Source organism: Eleutherodactylus coqui, chromosome 9 (assembly GCF_035609145.1).
Source record: "Eleutherodactylus coqui strain aEleCoq1 chromosome 9, aEleCoq1.hap1, whole genome shotgun sequence".
Classification (NCBI taxonomy): Eukaryota; Metazoa; Chordata; class Amphibia; order Anura; family Eleutherodactylidae; genus Eleutherodactylus; species Eleutherodactylus coqui.
Window position 1 is genome coordinate 17,983,963 of NC_089845.1, and position 18,881 is coordinate 18,002,843.

An 18,881-nucleotide genomic window follows, 5' to 3' on the forward strand; every position below is an offset into this window, starting at 1 on the left:
TCTATCTATCTATCTATCTATCTATCTATCTATCTATCTATCTATCTATCTGTCTCCTATCTATCTATCGCATATCTATCTATCTATCTATCTATCTATCTATCTATCTATCTGTCTCCTATCTATCTATCGCATATCTATCTATCTATCTATCTATCTATCTATCTATCTATCTATCTATCTATCTATCTATCTATCTATCCATCCATCTATCTATCCATCTCGTATCGGTCCATCTCGTAGCTATCTATCTTGTATCTGTCCGTTTATCTATCTCTCTATCTATCTCATATCTATCTATCTCTCTCCTATCAATCTATCTCATACTTATCTATCTAATATCTATTCATCTTGTATCTATGCATCTATCATGTATCTCTCTCATATCTATCTATCTTGTATCTATCTATCTCGTATCTATCTATATATCTATCTATCGTACCTATCTATCTATCTTGTATCTATCTGGCTATCACATATCCATCTAGCTATCTATTGATCTTGTATCTGTCGATCTCGTATCTATCTAATTCTATCTATTTATCTTGTATCTATCTATCTATCTATCTATCTATCTATCTATCTATCTATCTCATATCTATCTATCTATCTCATATCTATCTATCTATCTATCTCTATCTATCATCTATTTATCTCTATCTATCATCTATTTATCTATCTCATATCTATCTATCTATCTATCTATCTATCTCATATCTATCTATCATCTATTTATCTATCTCACATCTATCTCATATCATCTATCTATTTTGTATTTATCTCATATCTATCATGTATTTATCTCATATCTATCCATCTCATATCTATCTATCTATCTATCTATCTATCTATCTATCTATCTATCTATCTATCTATCTATCTATCTCCTATCTATCTATCTCCTATCTATCTATCTATCTATCTATCTATCTATCTATCTATCTATCTATCTATCTATCTATCTCATATCTATCTATTTTGTATTTATTTCATATCTATCTATCTATCTATCTATCTATCTATCTATCTATCTATCTATCTATCTATCTATCTATCTATCTAGTATGAGACTGGATAAATTTGGTGTGATTATGGAAATGTAACCACGTCTTCTTTAGATCAATAACACAATATCACAATCTGTCTAAACAAGCAGTGAAGTTCCTTCAGTGTCGCCATGTAAATCTAGCAACCTCAGTAATTACCTGTTTTAGAGTCCACAGAAAAATATGGCTGTCCTTGCAAAATACTGTACACAACCCTTGCACTGCTTCCATAAGTAGGATCATCTGCATCGGCTGCTGACACCTGGATAATAGAGGTACCTGACAAAAATAGAAAACATTGACCTTATTTAAATTAAGAGCTGAAAATCTAATTTAGCCTCTTCAATAAAAGTAAAAAAAAACTTCCAAACTTTCCATAATGACAGCAGCACTAAGTGTTTAACCACCTGTCAGTGGAAGATTAATTGCCAGACGCATCCTCCATTCCATTAATGTACCCTAACAATATAATGAAGAAACCATTTTTAGAGATAAGCCACAGAAGGCTATTAATGCTGCTCTGTCCTCATATTGGATAGTTGACATGTGATGACTGCTTTAACCAATTGTTTTCTGGGCTAAGAAAATCTTTAGTTCTACTCTTTATATATTATGCACGTAAATAATCTGCATTATCATAAGGATAGAAAAATCCACAGCAAATCCAACATCAGTTTTTGTCGTAAATCCACAGAAAATCCGCAGCAAAATCCATGTTACACATGCAGATTTGGCTGCAGGAAGGGTATTGTTTCTACTTAGGGAGAGCACCTAGAAGGTATGTAGGAGGACTTATAAGGCCATACATGCTCCTCTGGGAAATATGCAAATGGTAAGATGGAACAATACCTCTGCAGTGCCACCTATTGGAAAGCAGCATTCCTGCAAGTCAACATCAGACTTTTCAAACAAGCCTTATAACGATGACTGAGAATTGGATATGTGGAACAGCTGCCTGTGCATGGTTATTCTGGCTTTGGCTCACAAATCATTGTAATAAGGCTTGTTTAAAAAGTCTGACATTGACATGTAGGAATGCTGCCTTCCAATAGGTGGCGCTGCAGATATACTGTGGATTATACAGAGGATTTCCCCCATTTACAGTATGTGCAAATCCACACAGAAAATCCATAGTATTTCCATTATATGTGCATTTATCATAGGATTCCACATATATCAGTCAAATATATTCTTGAAAGCGTTACTCTCAGGCCTCTTTCACATGATCGTATGTGTTTTTACGTTCGGCCGTATGTGCTAAAAAAATCACGTGAATGAAGAATAGCCACGATCATGTCCTGATCTTTAGCCGTGTATTTTCTGCCATTCACATGGCAAGACCTATCTTTGGATGCAGCGTATAAAATAGTCGACTGAAAACAGACGCCAGAGTTCTATTTTTGACAGCGCAATTTTTTTTACGCAGCAAAAAATCGCTCATCTGAATGAATACAATAGAATCCAGAGCTTCAGATGGTCACAATTTTTGCCCAATTTCTGGATGCAGCTAAATAGCTGCGTATATGCGGTCATGTGAATAAGGCCTTAGGGCTAGTACCGATATTGCATACAGACCTAAACTATAGATTGCAGTATGTGCCACAGAAAAGTGCTTTCCAATCATTAATTCACCCATACTACATTCATGATACCGTGTTTTCCAGAAAATAAGACCCTGTGTTATATTCATTTTTGCCCCAAAAGAGGCACTAGGTTTTATTATACTTACCTAGCAGGCTCGTGCCAGGTGCCTTCCTCTGCTCTCCACAGCTCCAACACGCTTCCCCTAGTCCTCGACCACTCATACAACATCACTTCCCAGTTATGGGATTCATAAACCCCGTCTCCAGCAAGCGATAGCTGTGATTGGTTCTTTGACTTCTACTCAGCCAATCAGTGCTAGATTAACCAATTCGATGGCTCTGATTGGTTCTTCAACCACTGCTCAGCCAATCAATGCAGCGCTGGATAAACCAATCAACAGCCATAACGTTGTAGAGGCGGAATTTATAAATTGGCTGAGCCACAGCCAATCACAGCCATCACATTGGTTCACATCTAGCACTGCATTGGTTGGCTGAGCAGCTGTCAAAGAACCAATCACAGCCATTGCTTCCTAGAAGTTTGATTTATGAATTCCGTAACCAGGAAGTGGTGATGTACGAGCGACTGAGGACTGTGTGAACTGTGCCGAACCTTTAGAGAGCAGTGTGAGGGACCTAGACCGAGCCTGCTGGGTAATGTATTCTTTTTTTAAAATGTAGTGTAACTAGGGCTTATTTTCAGGGTAGGGGTTATATTGCAAGCCTCTTTTAAAATTAGGCTAGGGCTTATTTTTGGGGTAGGTCTTATTTTCAGGGACACGTGGTAGTTACCAGGTTTTACCTATGCAAGGAATAATAACCAAGCAATTGTTCCCTTATTACCAGGATGTAAGTTAGTGGCTTTAAAGTTCCTATGGCTTTTGGCAAGCCTTTCAGTAAGTTATAGATTGCTTTACAACACACTATAGTTGACTTCACATATACTGTTGGAATCAGTAGACCTTCATGGTGATATGGGTAGACTAAGATGAATCCAGGTCCCCAGGCATTAAGGATCACCTTGGGACCCATCTAATATACCATGCCAGGGTTGGATGGGCCTATCCGTTTTCCAGTGGATCCTGTTTTGGGACAGACACAATTATGTTCTGCTAGAACAGAACCATAAAGATCCAGAGCAATTAAAGATTACTTTGAAATTAATCACTTACCTCTATGGTCTATTTTTCATGGTCTGAATCTCAAACAAACGATTAGATCTTATAGGGAACACGTCCTCTATGTGAAATGGTGACTGCCAAGCTTACAATGCAATTAAAGGGAACCTGTCACCATAATCTTGGACAGGTATACAGAACAAACGCACTTTGAAGTTTGACTCAGAATGGAGTTCTCGAGTCAAAGAGGCGGGCCGCACCGGCGTCTCCATGCCCTGTCATGTAGACAGAAAAACTCTCTTCCTACTTGTTGGCACCCTGCATGCTGCAGGTGGGAAGGGGCAGGCCGCCTCTTTGACCCGAGAACTCCATTCCGAGTCAAACTTTAAAGTGTGTTTAATATGAAAGACTCACTGTTCACATGGGGGCACAGTATTTACTCCCTGTGGTTTGGGCAGCAGATGACTGGTTCCCTTTAAAAGTAGATGTTCATATCCTGCATAGCTGTAGAGTGGCACTTAGTAATTCTGTAACTGCTGACTTACAGGAAAACTTATCCAACAATTGAGATACTCCGAAACACTAATATTCTGTAGTGTACATAATGATGCAGTGATAACAGTAGATTGCTCTAAGGCCTTAGTCAGACGAGCGTTCTTCGCACGATTTGCGCATGCGCATGCATCCAGCGATTTTATAAAACCATTGCTTTGCAATGGTATCGGACACATGAGCGCTTTTTATGCGCTCGTTTGATAAATTACAGAACAGAAATCGCAGATCGCACCTATCTGCGATCTGCGATTCCTGTTCTCTTCTCTATATGCGCTCAATGGGGCCGGCGGCAGCAGCGCCGACCCCATTGAGAACATATTCTAGACAAATCATTCTTCTCTGCCACAGCTGTAACAGCTGTGGCAGAGAAGAACGATGTTTGCCCATTGAATTCAATGGAGCGGCAATACAGCAGGTTCCACTGAAAGCAATGGGCTGCCGGCGATCGCGGGATGAATTGTCGGGAAGGGCTTAAATATATAAGCCCTTCCCTGCAATTCATCCAGAAATGTGTAAAAATAAAAAAAAATTATATACTCACCTTGTCCCGGCAGACGGAGTTCAGCACGGCCGGCTGGCAGTGGGTGTGAGTGAGAGCTGCCCCTGATTTGTCCCTGCACTGAGCCGCGCTGAGCTCCGTCTGCCGGGACAAGGTGAGTATATATATTTTTTTTATTTTTACACATTTCTGGATGAATTGCAGGGAAGGGCTTATATATTTAAGCCCTTCCCGACAATTCATCGTGAGATTGCCGGCAGCGCATTGCTTTCAATGGAGCCAGCTGTATTGCCGGCTCCATTGAATTCAATGCGCTGGACAGCTCCGGCCCGTTTCTATTGAAACGTAGCTAGGAGCAGTTTTTTGGGGCGATTTTTCGGCCCCGGTCACACGATTTGCGAATGCGCATCTGTCATGTGATCCGCAAATCGTGGCAAAAAACGCCCGTGTGACTAAGGCCTCAAGGAGAAGGAATGGTGCGATAAGTATTGTCAGAAATGTCTAGTCTTCTCATGTCTATTTTTTGGGAAATTGTTAAAGGGTTAGAGTTAGGGTATAGGGTTAGAAAAACATGGCAACTTTTTTCCAAGCACAACGCCACCCTTGTCTATAGAGTTGTGTGTGGTATTGCTGCTCAGCTCTGTTGAATTAATTGGAGCTGAGCTGCGATACCAGACACAACCCACGGACAAGGGTCGCAATGTGTTTAGAAAAAAAAAAAACAGCCATGTTTTTGTATCCCAGGACAACCCCTTTAAGTCCTATTTTAAATGAAAATAAGGAACGTGCTTAGACCAGGGTTCCCCAACTCCAGTCCTCAGGGACCCCCAACACGGCATGTTTTCAGGATATCCTCAGTGAAGCACAGGTGATGTAATTATTGTTGCTGCCTCAGACATTGCCAGAGCGGTTCTTACTATAGGATATCCTGAAAACATGACCTGCTGGGGGGCGCTGAGGACTGGAGTTGGGAAACACTAGTTTAAAGGCATGGGAATAAGGTAGAACCCCGAGAAAGAGACTATTGTGCTATAAAGAAACTATTGGATCTTTGCTTTCTACAGAGAGCATCAATGTTTTACCATATTCTTGTGTTCATTCTAAAATAGAACCCTTATAACAATATTATATTTATCAGCGCAAGAAAATCTTTTGATATTGGCAAAGAAAAATGTATCTGCAGAGTAAATGGTGCTATAGGAAGATGATGATATCATCAGAGCAACCTGCCGGAAGACAAAGCAAAGCCATGGTGGTCTAATCCCCTGTGCAATCAGATGCATTACTCTTGCAATAGCAATTACCACAAAGTACCATTATGCAGCTGTCTGTGGTGTAATTATTGCACCCTCATATGAAATAAATGGGATTTTTTTAGCCTTGCAAACCATCTCAGCATGTATATGCCTTATGTGATGGAGCGGATGCGTCTCTAACATCTCTAAGTGTCCGTACCTGTTAATATATCACAAAGACTAAAGATATATAGGCTTTAATCACAGAATTCTAAGAAATGAAAAAACATATAAGAGGTACAGAATAGAACATCGAAGATGCCATAACACTGTATAGGCCATTTCTTACCAACTGGTGACATCTCTGGTACAGAAGCGGTGTAGGGTCCATCAAGGAACTTTGGCTCGTTGTCATTTATGTCTTGGATTTTAATAATGAATTCAGACTCTGGCTCCATGGGTCGGTTAGTCCTTCTATCCAGAGCCTGGGCCCTGAGGGTATACTGAGCCCGCTCTTCCCTATCCAGTCTTTGTATAGCGTGGATGTCACCTGTTGTATCATCAATTGTGAACATGGTTCCTGCCCCGTCACCAGTGAGGATGTATTTTATTGAGCCATCTCCTTCGTCCATATCTGAATGAAGCTATGAAAGAAGTGACAAACATATATAGTCAAAATGTGTATGTCACTTAATTATATGTCATTGCTATGAAGACCAGCATCTGACCATGTACAAGCAATTGAGTTCATTCTCTGTTGCATCTTTTGACTTGTAGTGTAGAGGGTACAGTTTTTAGTTGCATAGCAAGTCCTGGCATGCCTAACGATGAGAAGTTTTCTAGATTTACTAATATAATCGTCGATCCATAGTCTATCAATGTGTCATTGGTTCAGCTCCTGGTACCGCCACTATCAGCAGAAAGAATGAGCCAGGCTCCTTTACCCAACTGGCTGATATGTTGGCTCAATGGGCATACAGGGTTTTACAGTTTCTATTGAGTTTTATACTAGCTCCATAAATTCATATGCCATAAGCTCCTCCTAGTGAAAACTGCAGACAGAAGTAGGAGATTCAAAGCTCTATCACAGAAAATCAGAGCAACAGATTGTACATTTTGGTATGTAGGGCCCATCCTGAGTTCTATCATGGAGCGAAAGAGGCCTATCCTCACCTACTCAGTTATATACAGGGGAGGTAAATACCCACTGACTAAGGGCAATACATTTTACCTACATTTATGTACTGGAACAAACTGTCAGTTGTGCTGCTACTTATGTGTTTAGTTCACAGATCATTATCAAGAATGGATACAATTGTATCCACGTCTCAGCTGACAACAACAATACTGCATATATAATGGATAGATTTTCTAAGTAGTGAGAAATTGAAACATTATAGGTATGGCCAGGACAATACTTGCTTAGCAGTGCTCCATCACTTGGGGTCCCCACTGATTGCCAGGCCTGCTATCAGTGCTAATAGCACTGGAAGCAGATATCACTGTCAACATTGCAGTGCCTAGCATAGGTACTACAGGCCCAGAAACTCAATGGGGATGTGGCTACAGTACCAACTCGGACTGCTGTAATACGGACAGCACTGTCTGCACAACCTCTTTAGGAATACTAGGAAACTTCAGAACTGTTTATCGCGCAGTCATTAAGCCCTACTTACATAAACCAGAGGGCGGCTTTAATATTATAATTTAAACAGGGAGAAAAATAGACAGCAAACTGGCTTAAGACTTCCATACAGAGAAAGTAATTGTAAAATAGATATTTTGCAGAGCTTGTTTTTTAGACAATGGAAAAACACATTTCTTGAACATTTTTCATGTATTTTTCACTAACAGTGTATTCTAGACATACTCCCACCTAAAAAGCATGGGAGGAATTTGGCACATTCCCTGAAGTCTGTGAACATAATTATTGCAAAATATAGGATTGTCCATATAATTAAATAGAAAAACACATAAAGTGAATAGATTCTCACAAAAAGCCGAAAAAACAAATAAAAACAAGAACATTAATAGTAATAATACATTATAATTATTAATAAAGCCGGTAATAAGTCATAAAACTAAAATTATATCATTTACATAGTCAGAAGCCCCCTAATAATAGTAATAAACATCTTAAAGGTAGAAAACAAGAACATTAGCTAAAACTTCCATTAACCCATTAACCTTTAAACATGTAATATGTGAAAATCATATATCTTGATTTTTTTCCGAAGCGTGTGATACTGTGCCGCATGAATGGTTGGTATATAAAGGAATGTGTGTGAGGCTTCATTCACACGAGCGCATATACGGCGTGTTTTTATGGCCGACCGATATACTCGACTATCTGAGGCATTAATTTCCAATGCATTCGTTCACAGGAGCGAATATATGGTGCGTAAAAACGTTTTACCGTAAGAAATGGAACATACGCGACCGATATATATGACGGCGACGGATATATGGTGGGTAAAAAGATAGTTCTGGAACTATCTTTTGACCAATATACAGTGGTGGCTCCCATGGACTCCTATGGGAGCTGGGAAAAAAGCGAGGGGAGGTAGTTTAGCAGCGTCCAACGCTGCGAAAAGCTTACAGGTGCCTCTATTTAGGCATTTGAAGGCATGCCGGGGATTTGGGCAGAGCGAGGGTTTTCCAGGGTGCGATGTATATTTTAGCTAAAAGCAACGCTCACAATTGTGTGAATGGACGAGAAAACACTAATTCTCTGCCCGTGATCACGGAAAAATGTCAATTCATGCGACTTTACAGTGCGGACGGGAAGACGTAAAAACGCATTAGTGTGAAAGAGCCCTAAGTAGGTAAATAAGTGGCTCAGTGATAGAAAGCAGAGGGGCCTTTTAATGGTCCTCTCATTGGATTATTGTTACTAGTGTGGTACGCCAGGGGGCAGTATTGTACCCTATTCTTTTTAATAGATTTATTAGTGACCTGGTAGAAGGATTGTACAGTAAAATATCAACATTTGCAGACGATACAAAACTATGTAAAGTAATTTTAATTAACTGTAAACTAGAGATGAGCGAGCGTACTCGTTAAGGCAAATTACTCGAACAAGTATCGCCATTTTCGAGTACATGTCTGCTCGTCCGAAAAGATTCTGGGGCCGGTGGGGGTGAGTTGCGGGAGTGAGCACGGGGGAGTGGGGGGAGAGAGAGATCTCCCCCCCATTCCCCTCTGCCGCCCCCTGCCAGCCTCCGAATCTTTTCGGGCAAGCAGGCATGTACTCGAGAATGGGGATACTCGCTCGAATAATTTCCCTTAACGAGTACGCTCGCTCATCTCTACTGTAAACCTAACTTGAGCAATCAGTGTCAGGCAGTTGCTGCAAAGGCAAATAGGGCCATGAGGTGCATCAGAAGAGGCTAGGGGCGCATTACAAGAACTTTGTTCTTCCTCTTTAGAAGTCACTGGTCAAACCACACATGGAGTATTGTGGACAGTTTTGGGCACTGGTACTCAAGAAGGACAAATCAGAGCTTGAGTGGGTACAAAGGCGGGCAACCAAAGTAATAAATGGGAGGGTTCGACTACAATACCCAGAGAGGCTATCAAAATTGGGGTTATTTATTGTAGAAAAAAGATGGCTGCGAGGCGACCCAATAACCATGTATAAATATATCAGGGGACAAAACGGAGACCTTTTACTGTGATTTGTTTATATACAGGACTGTGACTGTAGCAACGGGGCAGCGGAGCGCCCTCTAAGTCTAGAACAGGGTTATTCAATTAGTTTTTGTTAAGGCCCACTTACCTGGGTCTGCCGTCAGGCAAAGGTTTAGGAAACTCTACATGAAAGTTTAATTTGATTCTAACAACTCCTTCTGGGTGCTTGATTTGTTTGACAATGGGTGTACAATACATACTAGGGGCACTACAAGGGAAATGTATGCCAGGCCATTGCTGCCCCTGGCAATGCCAGCTGATCACTGAGGTTTAATCAAGCTGGATGCACAGCGATCATCTGATCGCCAAGTTGGCCTCCATTGTAAAATGCTCATCTTTTTGAGATCTCCTCCTTAACTATGTGGAAGGGAAGTCAGACGTGGGATTGCCACGTTATACTGTCCAGTCTGAGGTGCGTACCCTGAGCAGCGCTCGAGCAAAAATATAGAAAGAGCTTTTATAAACTCTAAAAGGAAGAAAATAGTGATTTCTTCCATATGTGCAGTAGGCATCGTACAGAATCTGTCGCGGACAGTAAAGACCGCATCACGTACGCCACTGCGCCGGAACAAAGCAACAGGTGCAGCGATATTGGCTGTTCTAATAAACGACTCCTGTGTCAGTTCTTTCTGCTGGCATTTGGAGTAGTCACTTGAAATTGCCCAGAGAACAATGCATCCTTCTGTAGTGTGTGGCTTATTAAGTGAAGGTTTTAATTAGCAACTTGTAGTGATTAAGATCCGATTCTAAACAACTCACTAAAAAAAGCAAAGCAGAATTTTTTCATTAATTTATGCGCTCAGGAAAAAAAAAATCTGCTTTCACAAAGTAAACCAACAAATTAATCCTTCTCTGTTGGAAACATCTTCATTATTACAAGAGGAACTGCACTGACATTCCACTAGTTGGAAATTACCATGGTAGTAATTAGCAACTGTCATATACAAATAGCCTGGAACTATAGTTACTGCTGCATACCTTAACACATTGTGGAGCCTATGAAGAGGACATTATAATTGCATCATTAAATTTAGAAATGACTGTGTATATGATATACTATCCTGCCCAAAGTAATTGCACACCTCAACAAGAATCAAAAGTGGTATTTATTTACATATGTTAATACCTAGTGGGGCGTCCTTAATGATATGACATACTTTCTACTTACATCTGATACACTTTAGCTCATATTTCCCTCCATTCATCCTCCAAATGTCTGGCAAGATCTCTCAAAGTAAAGCATCGGCCTGTCTACAATGGTGCAAGAAGCGATATCATTGGAGGGTTGAGCAATGGAAAAATGTTCTATGTAGTGAGGAATCATGCTTCTCCATCTCCAGATTCGATAGACATACCTGGGTGTGGAGGACGCCTGGGGAAAGCCTTTTGCCGAGTGTCTTGTGCCAACAGTTAAGTACAACAGAGGTTCTGATATGATCTGGGGATGTTTTACACAGCATGGTCTCGGTTCGTTGGTTGTAGTGGCAAGAACCATGAAAACTCACCAGGCATTTGCAAGACATATGGAGGGAAATACCAACAGAGGTATATCAGATGTCAGTAGGAAGTATGCCAGGAAGAGTATCTGATGTTATAAATAGTGATGCGTGATTAGTGGAATTAAAGGCAATGGGAATAAAAATCAGATTCACTAATTTGCCCTTCAGAAGGTGTCCAATGAAGCTAAAGCCCCCTAAATTGCATGGGAATACAGCCACACATTTAGAGAACACTTTGTTCCTCCCACAAAATGGTTAAAGCGGTGTACATGGGTGTAAGGGTCAATCATAGCACAGGAGTGTCACTGAAAACAATAGAAGGCCTATATAGGGTCTTGTAGATCAAAAATTGTGCCAAGGGAGACAGCAGGTATGATGTTTGCTATAAAAGCAATGTCATGAATTTGAAGAGAACACCCAAGCACAGGCCTGCTCCAAGGAAACGCTCTAGAGCGATCAGCAATTATGTTAAACAAGACAGCAGGTGTGATGCTTGTTTTAAAAACAATGACATACATCTTCAAAGGACAAATCCTGCCAAGTGAACAGCCAGGCATGGGCCTCCTCCTCCATCAAAGAAAACCAGTAGAGCTGCCAAAAATTGGTATTTCCAAGGGAGCAGCAGGTGGGGGTCTTGTTTTAAAAGCAATGTTTCAAATTTTGCATAGGACAAATTCTACCAAGTGAACAAAACAGCCAAGCACGGGCCTTCTCCAAGGAAAAGATGTAGAGCTACAGCTGTGTCCAGCAGGCGGAGGCAACATGGCAGAAGCAGGGAAGGAGACAAGTAGCAGTTGCACCACCAACAGCAGCAACAGCACCTTGAGGGCAGAATGCACTCCTCATGGGTACATAAGAGCTGTAGCTCTGTATTTCAGAATGGCTGGGGTTAGGCCACCTGAACACAGCAGAGCCGGATTCTGCATGTGGAATCCCGCAGTGGAATCCGGCCCTGACCATGGCCGGCGACCCTGCGTACCTGTCAGTCGTCTTCTTTTTCTGTACTGCGGATAGTCCGGACGGCTCGCCGTCAGACACGTGCAGTACAGATTTTCCCATGCCTTTTGCTAGGTGATGACGTGGAATCTGCAACCTTTCCACAATGTTAATTGTGGAAGAGACGTGGGCCGGATGGCTTCCATTGATTTCAGCAAAAGCAGTCTGTGCTAGATCCGCTCAAAAATAGAGCATGCTGTGATTTTTCCTCCGTGAGCGGAAATCACAATTAATGTCCGCTCGTGAGCAGGAGGAACCACTTTTCTATTTGACTGTATTTGCTGAGATTCTGCAATCCAAATCCGCCAGTGTGCAGGCGGCCTTATTGATAGAAGCTATTTGCATAGCTTCCTCCCCTACCTCTGGACCTATATTATCCCCCTCCTCATCTTCCTCTTCCATACTTCTCCCAAGGGTGGAGAAACAAATTGAAAAAACCTCCCCTTTCTTGCTTGAAGCCACCCTCCCTGCGGTGTTGAGTAATGACCAGACAGTTGGGAGATTGGTATCCCTTCCACCTCCTCCCCTTGTGACACAATTTGCTGTTTCCCTGTTTGAGATTCTTTTTATTCATATTAACCAAAAACCAACCAACAAGTAACTGGGTGGCAATCCCTCAGTGACACAATATGTAAGAAGGGAAGGCCATGGAGTATAGATCGCATCTTTGTAAACTGTCCCTGTTTTCTGCAGTAAGTCTTAGGCCTCATGTCCACGGGCAAAAGAAGAATTAAAATCCGCAGCGGATTTTAACTCTTCTCCTGCCCGCGGATCCGCACCCCATAGGGATGCATTGACCCCCCGCGGGTAGATAAATATCCGCGGATGGTCAATAAAAGGGAATGAAAAAAAAATGGAGCATGAAAAAAAAAGGACATGCTCCATTTTCGTGCGGGTCTCCCGTGGGGACGGCTCCCGCCGGCTTCTATTGAATCCTATGGAAGCCGTCCGGATCCGCGGGAAACCTAAAATAAGAATAACTTACGCGCAGCGGACCGGGAAGTTCTTCTCTTCTTCATGGCTGGAACTTATTTCTTCGGCCAGGCGGATGTGCCCGGCGCATGCACGCGGCACGCAGCCGGCGTGCCGAGTACATCCCCCAGCCGAAGAAAGAAGATCCGGCCGTGAAGAAGAGAAGACCTTCCCGGCCCACTGCGGGTAAGTTAATTCTTATTTTAAGCGCTCATGTCCGCTGGGCAGGAGGGACCCGCTACGGATTCTCCATGGAGAATTCGTAGCAGGCCTGATTTTCCCCGTGGACATGAGGCCTTAAACAGGACAGCGCCTTTATAAATTCGGATGGCCAGTGCAATGCTACAATGTAGATCCTGGAGAATCTTTTACTTCCACATGGAATCTACAAACATGGAGAGCAGCATATAAGAAAGAGCCCCCAAATTAATGATACAATGGGGTAAAGTAATAGGTTAGAATACATGTATGTGCCCATTTTAACACTGCATGAGTGCATATATCTCTTCTAACCTGTTTTGTGCAGTGTAACTTAATTCCCCAATCCCCACTGCTGGCTGCATAAGGCCTGCAAATATTTTGCAGTGGTTGGAGTCACGACTTTGAGCATCTGAGGCCACAGAGAACTGCAATAATCCCCATACCAAAGCATAGTTTGTCTGTCTGCTCTGCTGCTATATACAGTAACAGCAGCAGGAATATACCCTCTTCAGAATATAGCGATATATATTCCATCTGGTCCAGAGTACATGGCTTAGGGCCTTTTTACTTGGAGCGAATATTGTTTAAAATATTGTTGGATTGTATGAATTTGAACGCTAACCGCTCAGTGTAAACATGGCCGACGAGTGAACGACAAACGAGAATTCATCAGCTTCTCATTCGTCATTCATGCATGCATAAAAACCATTGTTCGATTGTTTACACATTGTTGCGTGTAAACAGTGATTTTTTTTAGGCATTCACACTCACGTCTCAAGTCCCAATCTTCAGCCGCATATTTTCTGCCGATCACTCGGGCGCCTGCTTCATATCGGCAAAAAATATCACTGTAACGCAAAATCTTTCGGTTGGCAGAAATCCTCAGAATAATTTCTAAGCCTTTTCAGCTCCCTTATGGGTCTATGGGAGCCTCCTGCGTGTCTCGGTCAAAGATAGAGCAAGACATGTCTTTGGTTGCAGTGTAAAAAAAATCGGCAACTGAAAAGGCCGTCGATGTTGTATTTTTGACGGCGCAATTTTTTTGCGTGCCTAAAAGTCACTCATCTGAATGAATAGATTAAAAAAATCCAATGCTTTAGATGGTCGCAATTTTTGGATGCATCTAAATAGCTGAGCATATGGGGTCGTGTGAATAAGGTCTTAGGCTAAGCTCACAGTCAAGATATAGGTCTGTGAATCACGGACCGATTTCGCGTTTGCCATCATGTGAATGTCCCGTGGATGTAAGGCTTTTTTATGTCAAAGCTGCCTCACATCACTTCTGGGGACTCCGCCTCGGCTGTCAGCAGGATTACACAGTTACTCCCATTGCTTTCTATGGGAGACCTCGCATCCATCGTGAGCACCTAGCACGTAGTACGATATTGCCGCCGGCCCTATGTAAACACACCAAATATACGCAAGTGAACTAACCCATTGAAATCAATGGGATCTATTCTCTATGTACTGTGTGCGCCTTAAATGTCAAGTTCACATTTTCTACATCGGTACCTAATGTGTATGGATAGCCGAAGGCCTTACTCACATGACCGTATATACGCTGCTATTTAGCGGTGGCAAAAAAAAAAATTGCCCAAAAATCGCGACCATGTGAAGCATTGGATTCCGATGTATTTATTCACATGGGCGATTTTTGGGCTCATAAAAAAATTGAGTCGGGAAAATAACACGTTTTACACGCTGCGTCAAAAGATATGTCTTGCCCTATCTTTTGCCGAGACACGCTGGAAGCTCCCATAGACTTCTATTGAAGCGTAAAAAAAAGGGAGGGGAGGGAGTTGAGCTGCGTCCAGCGCTGACATTAGCAGTCATTCTGAGGATTTCTGCCGATCGAGGGATTTCCGTGTTTTTTCGCCGATACGCTGCAGCCGACCATGTGAGCTGCAGAAAATACTCATCTAAAGATCAGGACTCAATCGTGGCAGTTGTTCATTCATGAGATTTTACAGCGCATACGGGTGACCGTAAAAACACATACAGCCGTGTGGAAGAGGCCTAAGGGTCCGTTTAGATGAGTCAATTAATGTTTGAATGAGCAAACGAACAAGTGACATCACCGCGAGCTCGTCCACCCGGGCAGCCCGTTAATCCATTCATACAGGCAGATACATTGTTGGCTCATTCACGCAAGAAATCATTAAGTCGTTCACATTGTAATTGTGTATTGCTTGCCTTTCTCCCATGCTGGAAAGCGCTGCGGAATAGGTTGGCGCTATACAAATATTATTATTTACACTGAACAATTATTGTTCGCTTTTGATTGTTTGAACAATTTGTTCCATGTAAAAGGGCTTTAGGGCGGCTTCACACGGGCGTATGTGCAAATGCGCACTCTTCAGCACAACGTATTTGCACTACGAACAAGGTTGATTTGCGCATGTATACGTGTATTGCACCGCACTTTTTGTGCCCGTAGGGCATACTCATGTGGGGCAAAGACCATGTGCACGGCGGATCATGTGCGCGGAAGATCATGTGCGCGGAAGATCATGTGCGCGGAAGATCATATGCGCGGAAGATCATGTGCACGGCAGATCATGTGCACGGCAGATCATGTGCGCGGAAGATCATGTCACGGCAGATCATGCGCACGGCAGATCATGTGCGCGGCAGATCATGTGCGCGGAAGATCATGTCACGGCAGATCATGTGCACGGCAGATCATGTGCACGGCAGATCATGTGCACGGCAGATCATGTGCGCGACAGATCATATGCGCGGAAGATCATGCCACGGCAGATCATGTCACGACATCATGTCACGGCAGATGAACACGTCCCAATTTAAATAGCCATTTAGCCTAATGAGGTCTCTTTTTCAGTGAATTGTGCAGCGTATTGCGCCTGGACTTCTGTGGGGACCTTTGGTGCACAAATGGGCACAAAAATAGAGCAGTTCCTCATTTTTTCTGCAAGCAAAAAAGGAAATGGGAATAAACCCAAAGAAATCAATGTTTTCTATTCTCTGCGTATCACATGTGCAAATTTTGCGCACGCCAATACGTGCGTACTTATGTCTGCGCCCTTCAACTGAGCAGTACTGTACTGTAGATAGTTATATCGTCCTCCTGCTCGGATACCAGATGCCGGTTAACAACCAGGAGACATTCCAGTGAATGTAGAGGTGTTGAGACTAGAGGTTAAGACTCCCACTTACTGCGGGACACACTAAAAAACACCGAAAAATGAGGCTAAAAACTGCTAAACTGTACGAGCGAGAAGAACCGCGCTTGATATTGTGCTGCAATGACTGGAATGACGGAAGGACAAAATACTGAATCAATTATCAAATGTATTCAAACATGGGATTATCATCATTCACTACTGGAATGGCTGTAAAACTCTAATAGGTTGTCACATTACTGGAACATTTGATGTGTTTGGCACCTTAAAATGGGGAGCTGCCTAGTTAATGCAAGATTTGTATTCATTTCATTGGATGTTAAGCAGCTGGAATGCACTCCAGATATCTCAAGGTGACACCGATTCTGTGTTCTATTCAGGTGCCATAAATTCATTCGGGACAGGGCTATTGTCTGACGGAGTGAAGAAAGACGGTTTCTGTAAGCACCTTACCTTTCCAACATAGAGAGGGTCAGTGCCCGTATACTCCTCCAAAACAAAAAACTGGTTCCAAACCCAGCTCCTCTTCAGCCGGTTGTGCAGCAACTGTTTGTTCAGGGATTTATCATCTAATTCTCTGATTAGCTGACTGGAAGATCCAAAAACTCCATTTGTCAAGTCCAGTAACACCATGTAGTAAATGTAGAGGCCTTGTCCGGGATAATTCTTCAGATGTCGCATTCTCTTGGGATCTCTTTATAGTTTTAATTAATAAAAAGTAGTGCAGTAGACGCTGATGTCAAATAAATAGAGTGTTTGATCCTTCGTCTTTGATAGCAGGCCTAACGCGGATACCTAGGAAAGAAAGAAGAAGCGTAAAGTCAGATGATGTCTTCAGTGGAAATAATGATATTTTCTGCTCCCAGATCTGGAGTCTTTCACATGGCTTGCATGATAATAAAATATGAACAGTATGTTTAGGAACAAAGAGGCCTGTTATCTTGCGATGTACAACAAAGTACCTTTGGACACAAGCACACTGGGGGTTGTAGTTAGTGGGGAGGATTACTTCACTTTGGTTACTTTGATTACAACAGGGTTCCACTGTAATATTGATTTGCTGGAGCGAACAGCATGCTCTCCGAAATACAGTATTTATGATCTAAAGAAGCCCTTTGAAATTGCTGAATATACGCATTCACTTCCAGAAAATAGAATACCTACCAAGCAATTTCCAAGGACAGCTGTTTTTTTTTCTCTCTTCTAAATATATATTTTGTTGACACACAAAAGCATAAAGCGGTTATTTTTATGGCAAATCCGTATCACTCCTGACCTTAATTATTGTTTTACGCTTGCTGTAGCATTCAATGACACTCGCAGGAGACGCATATCAGAAGTGATAATGCAGGGAGTGGGATCTGAATGGTCAGTTAATCATGATGTGATCCACATGGGAGATTGGCGCTTTGACAGTCACATGCCATTGTATGATATTGTGCAAGTCAGACGGACAGATTTTCATTCTTCGCCTTGTTTAGGTAAAGGAATGTCGACCTCCGATGTAGGAAGCGTTCTCATCAATCAAGGTCTTTTGTTGCCATGAAGTCAGATTAGCTGGTGACCTCACTCGGGGCTATTGAGTAGGGGAACTTTTTCTTTCAGAGTTTTGTGGGGCTTAATGAGGTGCGTTGCACTCAAGTTACTCTGTCACAACACTCCGAACATCCTTTGTAGCATTAGCGCTGAGCAGCTCAGTTTAAAGGCCCTTAAGTCTCTTTCTCCCTCTGCTTCCTCTCTTGTCCTCCCTCCATCTGGCTCACACAAGCAATTATAGCCATGTTTATTTATGATTTGGCAACGTTGTGACAATACATTTTACTACTTTTTTTTGTTACTTTTAATTTATTAGTAGCGACTGAACAGCTGCATGTCTCCGAGAAAGTCATAATGTATACAACTTCCCTTTACTTCCCTCTTCCTAAGGATTCAACACAGCTGGACCGCAGGAAGAAAATACTATTAATGCCGGATTGACACGAAGGTTTTTGTGCAGCGTCTTGTGGGCGCAATTTTTTTTTTGCATGGATGAGAAAATCGCATGAGATTTAGGCCTCTTTCAAAAGGGCGATCGTGATTTTGCTGCAAGAAAAACGCGTCTTTGTTCCCGCAATTTTTCAGCGCTGCTTTTTTTTTTTTAGAATAATCTCGCATCGCATCCGCTTGTGATAAAATTGCATGATTTTTTATCGAAAAAGCCAATAGGTGTTTCTAATGCTTAAAAACTCATCATATGAAAATCGCAAGTTTGTGCGATGTGATGAACATGGAAGCTCCATAGGGAAACATGGGCAACAAAAACAACTTAGCATCATTCAAAACATCTCTAATGTGAATGAACCCA

At 42.1% G+C, this 18,881-nt stretch overlaps 1 protein-coding gene across 1 annotated transcript in view; it reads right to left on the bottom strand.

Annotated features, from left to right (window-relative positions):
* The window catches only part of CDH20 (cadherin 20), a 97,854-nt gene that overhangs the window by 54,545 nt on the left and 24,428 nt on the right, over positions 1-18,881 (bottom strand). The window contains exons 2-4 of the mRNA XM_066579183.1: positions 16,991-17,332; positions 6,386-6,680; positions 1,206-1,325 (exon numbers count right to left, since the gene is read on the bottom strand). Of these exons, the coding sequence (XP_066435280.1) occupies positions 1,206-1,325; positions 6,386-6,680; positions 16,991-17,218 (643 nt within the window). The 5' untranslated portion in view covers positions 17,219-17,332. The remainder of the gene's footprint in view (positions 1-1,205; positions 1,326-6,385; positions 6,681-16,990; positions 17,333-18,881) is intronic.